This window comes from Denticeps clupeoides, chromosome 9 (assembly GCF_900700375.1).
Source record: "Denticeps clupeoides chromosome 9, fDenClu1.1, whole genome shotgun sequence".
In the NCBI taxonomy this organism is placed as follows: domain Eukaryota; kingdom Metazoa; phylum Chordata; class Actinopteri; order Clupeiformes; family Denticipitidae; genus Denticeps; species Denticeps clupeoides.
Window position 1 is genome coordinate 3,005,863 of NC_041715.1, and position 8,235 is coordinate 3,014,097.

General features: G+C 43.2%; 1 protein-coding gene across 1 annotated transcript in view; it reads right to left on the reverse strand.

Moving 5' to 3' along the window:
• The window catches only part of LOC114796724 (uncharacterized), a 68,739-nt gene extending 64,187 nt beyond the window's left edge, over positions 1 to 4,552 (reverse strand). The window contains exons 1-5 of the mRNA XM_028991174.1: positions 4,500 to 4,552; positions 3,924 to 4,295; positions 1,997 to 3,662; positions 1,461 to 1,727; positions 1,008 to 1,361 (exon numbers count right to left, since the gene is read on the reverse strand). Of these exons, the coding sequence (XP_028847007.1) occupies positions 1,008 to 1,361; positions 1,461 to 1,727; positions 1,997 to 3,662; positions 3,924 to 4,272 (2,636 nt within the window). The 5' untranslated portion in view covers positions 4,273 to 4,295; positions 4,500 to 4,552. The remainder of the gene's footprint in view (positions 1 to 1,007; positions 1,362 to 1,460; positions 1,728 to 1,996; positions 3,663 to 3,923; positions 4,296 to 4,499) is intronic.
• Positions 4,553 to 8,235: the final 3,683 nt, after the last annotated feature.

Consider the following 8,235-nt stretch of genomic DNA (forward strand, 5'->3'; position numbering starts at 1 on the left):
AGGTTCACTCTACCCTGGAAGGGAGTCCCTCTCTGTATCACTCCTTCCCAACGTCTCTTCCTTTCTTTTTTTTCTCTCTCCTAGAGTTTTTTTTGTGTGGAGTTTTTCCTTGTGTGCAGAAGGGTCAAGTGTGGGCCGTCGGGACCGCCTACTCTCTTTGTCTTCCCCAGATGGGAGGCACCGGGGGCATGACGTCAGAAACAACAGGTTCTAGTTGGTCTGAGAAAGTTTCCTGTAGGCCAGGTGTTCACATGTGGGGAAGGGACTGGACTTTCTTTCTCAGCTGTTTTTCCATCTTTTCCAGTCTTTTCTCTCCTCCCATTTTTCTCCTGGATCAGGTGATGTCTCTGAGAATTGGTTATGGCTGTGCTGTCCTTTTGTCTTTTTCTCCTGTCTTTCATTTTGGTTTTCTCTGTAACATTGGTACCTTTTTACATACAATAATCACATGTAACTACAATAATAATTTACTGGTGTTAATAAATTAGAAACCGTTCATCTTTTAACCTCTATTGTGCCATGCCTCTTTCTGCCAGGAAACATCAAGCGGTTTGAAGTGGTTTGAATACAGTGCTTTTGTGTGTAGAGAGAGAGAGAGTTTTTTTACTCTGTTCTCCCCGGTTTTTACAGGGTGTCAACTGTAGGGCCTGTAAAAGCCCATTGAGACATACTGTATGTGATTATGGGGTATATAAGAAATAAATGTTGTTGGTGATGTTGATGATGAAGGCGCCTCTCCATGTAAGTCTTCAGGGGTGGCAAGGAAAGGAATGCAGCCCCAAAGCCAAAGAACTGAAAGACTTTGACACATAGGCAAGATTTCGGCACAACCTTAGTATCACTATACACAAACTCCATACACATTTGGTGAATGGAGAGAGCCTGGAGGTCACCCCATTAATGCCAACCTTGGCATCACTACATCAATACCAACATGACAAGCTGAAATAGATCAAAACGAGGTGGGCTTGTCTGACACTTCAAAAATTACAAAGTAGAGTACATACCCGAGGTGTGACATGTATTTGAGACACTGCAGGAAACTCCTAGAGCCTCTCAGCTCTACTGGTTTCTTCTCTGTTTGAAACTTCAGCATTTGTATGAAGATGGAGGTCGTTCTCTCTGAGAGGTCTATGGTCCAAAGTGCAGATGCTGGCTGGTAAACTGGCTGTAAAGCCGGAAGGAAACTCTTCATGAGGCTGGAATAAAGATCCATCAAAAATAGCCCCATTTCTGCAGGAGCTTTGTGGCTGCTGTGGAGTCCATATAGAATCCGAAAGAAGAACTCAGCACCCAGCACACAAAGATCTTGATGAAGTGACTTCAGTCTGAGGTTTTGGTCTTCAAGAGGTAAATTTAGCCTGAAAGATAAAATGCATAAAGGAATGTATAATCTATTTTAAATCTGTGACCAAATGAAATTTGACCTTGGACTAAAGTACATGTCAGCATTTACTTACCTGATAGAGTGTATGTGTGGAAATTCAGAGAAAATGACGGTCCAGAGGGCCTTGCTGAGATGATGTGTGGTTGTATCCCAGTGCATGCAGAGGTTGATCTTGCCTGGACTCCTTCTCAGGATGCCTCCTGCATTCTTAAAGATGGTCGGCTGCTCCCCTACGGGGAGGTGCAGCTCATTTCCACATGCAGCCAGTAGGCCTGTGAAATCTCTAGGATCTTCTGAACTCAACACATGCAGCCACACATGACAGAGGGTAGAAGCTGAGCTGGAAACGTCCACAGAAGAAGATATGGAAAAAACATGAAGGGTTAAGGACCTCGCAGTTTAAACCATAGCAGTCAGTCATTAGCAGTTGGGCTGACACTTGACCATTTGACCGGCTTCCAATATATCAACTTCTTCACTTGCTGCCTTCACATTAGTATTTTAGTAATCTTCACATCAGTATTTTAAACAGACTTTGAGAAGGTCTGGATTCCTCTACATAATGCATCTACATGAGAAGAGAAATGAAATCAGATGGAACTTCCATACCTGAAATGCTGTGAACACCCCAGAATCATCTTTACTCCTGGGTCTGAAATCCTGCACTTTTTCAACTCCAGATGAACCTTCTGCTCCTTGGATTGGCTGATCACATAGGCAAGTGTACAACACTGATGTGGATCAAGATGGGATCCACTCAGGTCAAGATGCCATTTCAGTCTCTCTAAGAACTGGAGACAAGCCTCTGGGGACTGGGATTCATACAGACACTGACAATGGAAGAGAAGATCTTCATCATCAGCAATGTTCGAAAGTTCTTCCTCCTCAGATTTCTCAAAATGTTGGTCTCCTTCAGGCTCAAATAACAACCTCAAGAGCTTCTCATGGAAACAGTCAGATGCCAGTTGGATTTGTGTCTTTGGAACCAGACCCTTCAGTAGTGGGATATTCCTCTCGGACATGAATCCACACAGGAAGGGGATTGTGTACTTCAGGTGCTTTCCCTCTTCGGTCCAACATTTCTGGAGAAAAGCATCAATTTCTGCTGGATGGCACAGGAGCCACAGGGCACCAAAGAAGTCTTGCATGGAGCTGTTGAGAAAAGCAGAGTGGTTCCTCACAGAGGTGGGCGTGTCCATTACGCTGAGAGACTTCAGAAAATGACACTGGATGCCAGACGCCTCGTGGTCTCGTATATCTAAGGTTTTTTGCAAAGTTGCATTCCGGGCAATTTCAGCCAAAGACAATATCTGCTCACCATGTTTCCTGATCCATCCATCAATATTTCTCATGCTGACATTTTCACATTTCATAATGATCTGTCGGAAGATGTGCAGATGGATCTCAGTTACATTCCAGGATCTATCAGCTTTACGGCTGAGGAATGAAATGCACGCGGCCACCATGAATGCATGCAGTGGGACATGGCAGAGACTGAAGAGCTCCAGATGTTCCACCACACTGGCCACTGCATCAGGCTGATCACTTAGCTTCTCCGTTAGGTAGGTCCTGATGGACTCCTCACTGAAGCCCTGGACATGAACCACGTGGGGATCGATTCTTTCAGAGAGATCAAACAGTTGCTCAGGTCTGCAGGTTATCACAATCCTAGCGTCCTCCAAAATGCTCTTTGTTATTATTTTTTCTAACAGGGGGTGCAGAAGAACATCTGTCAGTCCATCAAATATGATGGTGACATTTTCAGAGTGCTCCGTGATATCTTCATACACTTCTTCTCTGCTTTCACGTGGCTCTACATATGAATCAAACAGAGACTCCAGTCGCGCTGGAGCTGAGGTGGAGAAGAGACGATCGTCCAGGTAAAACAGGTAATCCAGACCTCCGTTCTGTCTTTCACACCACAGATGCAGCATTTGATGAGTAACTGTGCTCTTCCCTATTCCAGGTTTTCCTACCAGCACAATTAGATTCTTCTCACCCCACAGCAGGTCTTCAGGGGAGAGTTGTCCTTGTGCCTTTGGTATGAAGGATTTGAGTTTTTTGGGCCGGGATTTCTTGTATTTTTTGCTCTTGGTTTGAATTTTTGATGTGACTGAGTTGTGATCTGTGTCTGGGTCTAATACCAGAGGCGTGTAACAGAAAGCTTCTGGCGCCGCATCTCCTCCGAGACACTTCTTCTGTCTCACTGATGCCTGGAGGATCTTCTGCGCTTCTGTTCTCAGCTGTTTCTGGTACTCCTGGCAGGCTTTGGAGCCTGAAAGTGAGGAACAAGATAAACTGGATCGAAAAGTAAAAGTATTATCTGTAGTACTAGTCTTACAGATAGAAATAATAATAATATTCATCACTTGCAAACGAATAAAATAAAAATAAATTAATTGCTTTGATGTTAATCTGTTCTCGGATCTGTTAATAAAACTAAAAGTACAAAATCAAGAACAAATCCAGTATTTTCATGGCACATAAACAGCTGTTTTAAGATATTGAGAAACAATGGTGAAATAAGACAATTTACCAAGTGAAGGTTCCATCTCCTGGTCTTCTGTGAAGGGGAAGCAGCTGATCCAGTGATGTAAATCTTTCTGCTGGCCTGTGGGCTTTGGTAATGTTCTCTGCCTTGTGGTGTTAAGGACCCTCAGGAGCTCATAACAGGCTTTATTCCCTTTTCTAGTTACAAAGTCCATGATTTTCCTGTTTTTTTCAAATGTCTTGGGCTCCTCATTAATTTCAGTGCATTGATGGAGGTTCAAAACCTCTTTTTCACGAAGCTTCTCCACGATAAGGGGCTGGTTCTTAAGCTGCTCCACCAAGATGACCCGGGCATTTTTAATGTATTCCACAGCAGACTGCTGTGTGCAGGCCATCACAGCTCCACTGCTGAGAAGACCTGAGGAGCACGAGGAACATGAGGAAGCAGGTCGAAAAACCAGCTGGTTACATGTATGATCAACACTGAATTATCTAAATACAAATTCATCACCACAAAGAATATTTCTTATTCACTGTTGTCACTGTTAATTCTCATTAATCGTATTCAGCTCCATCTTTGATAATTAAGTGTATTGATCACCCATGTTACACCTCTTCTCACCTCTGTCCACTGGCTCCCGGTAGCTGCTCGCATTGAGTTCAAATCCTTGATGCTGCCTACAGGGCTGTAAATGGAACTGCGCCCTCCTACATCAACACAATACTACCTAGCTACACTCCTGCACGCTCTCTCAGATCGGCAAACGAAAGGAGACTAAAAATTCCTTCTTCACTGGGTCTCCGATTCCAATTATCTCTGTTCTCCGTTGTTGTCCCTGGCTGGTGGAACAACCTGCCCTCCTCCACACGACTAGCCGAGACTATCACCACTTTTAAGAAGCAGGTGAAAACCCTCTTGTTCAAAAAATATTACAGACAAATCTAACACTTACACACGCACATGCGTACACATTGCACAAACAATACAAAAATGTATAAATACATTATAATTTTTCTTCGTCTAGCACCTAACAATCTCTGAGCATGCTCTTCACTGATAAGTCTGAGCCTTATCAGGGCTCTTAGTTTGTAAACTCAATATTCTATAGAAATCGAACGAGAATTGCAGGTGTCTTCCTCTTGTAAGTCGCTTTGGATAAAAGCGTCTGCTAAATAAAGTAAAGTAAAGTAAAGTAAAGTAAAGTAAAGTGATCACCTTATTGGTGATCGTGGGGTGTTTTCTCCATCTCATGTGTTGTGCGACGCCACCTGTTACTCTGAAAACAGAGTTTATGTCAAGTTCTGTAAAGCCAGCTTCTCTACTGCAACCAAAACCAAGGCCGCTTGTTTTGGTAATTTCTGTCCTCCTGTCTCTATCTGTCTCTTGTCTGTCCTCCTGTCTCTGTCTGTCTGTCCTCCTGTCTCTATATGTCGCTTGTCATTCCACCTGTCTCTATCTGTCCTCCTGCCTCTGTCTGTCTGTCTGTCCTCCTGTCTCTAGTCTGTCCTCCTGCCTCTGTTTGTCTGTCTGCCTGCTTCTGTCTCTTGTTTGTCCGCTTATCTTTTGTCTGTCCTCCTGTCTCTGTCAGCCTGTCTGTGTCTGTCTGTCTGCTTTTTTGATTATTTCTGTCCTCCTGTCTCAATCTGTCTCTGTCTGTCCTCCTGCCTCTGTCTGTCTGTCCTCCTGTCTCTGTCTGTCTGTCCTGTCTCTGTCTCTCTTCTTAGTCCCTACGCGGTAAAACGAAACCGAAAGTAACGTCTATTCCAACACGCAGAAGAATGACCGGCGTGTTTTTAACCGCGATAACAGTTAAAAATAAAAGATATATATAAAATAAATGTAAATATGTAAAATATATTTGTCGGGTGAAGCTCAGTTTGAACCCGTGTTGTTTAATCCAGAACCGCGGTGGAAGTGGCGAGTTTTTAATGCACCTTCATGATGCAGGAACTGCTCCACTAAAACTTCCTCTTTTCACCATAAACTGTCACTAAACTTTACTGTGACGCGAACGTGACAGTTTTGTCGTTTTAACGCAGCTCAGAACTTCCCGAGTTGAGAAATAAACGAGACGAACCTGCAGCAGACGAGGCGCCTGCTGGATGAAGCAGGAAACAGGAAGCAGGAAGAAGCAGGAAATTCACACATGAAACCACAGCTACAGACCACTGGACATCTGGACATAAGACACCTGGACATCTAAGACATCAGACGCATGGACATCTGGACACAAGACTTCTGGATATCTCGACATCAGTTCTCTGGATATCTGGACAAAAGACCTCTAGACATCTTGACATCTATGACATCAGACCTCTAAAAATCTGAACATAAGACCTCTGGACATCTCGAAATCATAGCACTGGACATCTGGACATCAGACCACTGGATATCTGGACACAAGACCTCTGGAAATCTCGACCTCTGGACATCTCGACATCTGGACATAAGACCTCTGGACCTCAGACACCTGGACATCAGACCACTGGACATCTGGACACCAGACCACTGGACAGCCGGACATCAGACCTCTGGACATCCGGATTTCAGACCACTGGACATCTGGACACAAAACCTCTGGACATCTCGACATCTGGACATCAGACCACTGGACATCTGAACATATGACTTCTGGACATCATACACCTGGACATTTTGACATCAGACCTCTGGACATCTCAACATCTGGACATCAAACCACTGGACATCTTGACCACTGGACCTCTGGACATCAGACCTCTGGACACCAAGCTGACAGAGGGAATCTTGCAGCAGGAGCTGGAGAGATGATGGCAGCAGGTTCCAGCAGGAGTTCCAGACTTCACCTAGAACCCCTCACAACATTCACCTATGAGGCCACGTCCTCTAGGCCACATATCAAGAAAAGCTCGTACATGCACCAAATATTCTTCAAAAATGTCCTGTGTGATGTGCACCAGAAACTATGTGAATGTGTGCGCTGCAGAAGTAGTAAAGTGGTGAATATATATGATATATATTCAGATATCATATTTATATTTGTGTGGTTTATATTTCAGATTTATATTTGTTTGCTTTTGGTTTTGAGTTTAAGATTCACCAGAAAATGTCCAGGAACGTCACAGTAATGTTACAGAAAACATATAAAATAATTTTAGAAATTCATGTATAAAACACATTTTTTTGTTATAATTCTGGGTGGTGAATAATTCAGTTACCGCTTGCATATCCAGATGTATGAAATATTAACATGAATTGTATTTATTATAAATGTATGCCTGTAAGAGGGCGTGTCAGGCTGCTTTTATGAATAATTACTGATGATAGTAGAGTAATAAATGATGTCAGTAGAGTAACAGTAGAGTCCTGTGCTGGACAAACCACTGTCCTGTCCTGTCACCAACATGCAGAGTTTTCTTGGCTGATGGTCCCTCCTCCTGTCCCCAATGCAGCTTCATAATGTGGCCTGGGGGCGGGGTTCGAGAGGAAGTGAAATTGATGTCACGTGATGAATTCTGGGTAACTGTCCGTTTTTAGTCCTCAGTGGTGGCCTAGCGGATAAGGGACCCCAAACCGCCAAGGTGCCACTGAGGTCCCCTTGATGGAGGTATCGTCCCCACACACACTGCTCCCCAGGCACCTGTCATGGCTACCCACTGTCACCAAGGACACATTTCACCGTGTCACAGTGTCATTGTGTGCTGTGCTGTGTTTCACAATGACAATCACTTCACTTTCACCATAAGTCTTACTTGGCAGACGAGTTGTCAAACACATGGAATTCTTAATAATTTACAATATATCACATGCTTCTGAATCAATTAACACTTTAATTTCTAAGCACATATTTGGGCTCAACTCAGCGTCCAGTGTAAATCCTCAGCTGTGACAAACTCCCACAATCCTGAACATGCAGACGAGGATTGTTTCTGCGCTGCAGCATTTTATCTACATAACAACATCATCACTTACATAATATCACATTTTACTGTTACTACATGCACACATTTCCTCTTATTCAAATGAGTCGTGTGAAATATGTTAATCTGCTCATAATATTGATCAAATTTGTAATGGGATTGTGCAGGATATTAAAAAAAGTAAATTAAATCAAAAATAAAACTCATAATCAGTTTTTTTAAATATTTTAAAAAGTCAATGATAAGAATATGACACTAGAATTATATTTATAAGCAAACACAAACACACAACTTCATTTTCATTCCCGTTTTTATGGACATAAAGAAGGTTTGTTGAAAGGTCCTGTGACCCCATAACGTGTCTTGTCAGGTGTCCACGTCCCTTTATGAATAAACAATGATGAGACCAGGAGGAAAAAGTTTTATTGAACACATGGATGCATCCGGAAGCCTCTCCC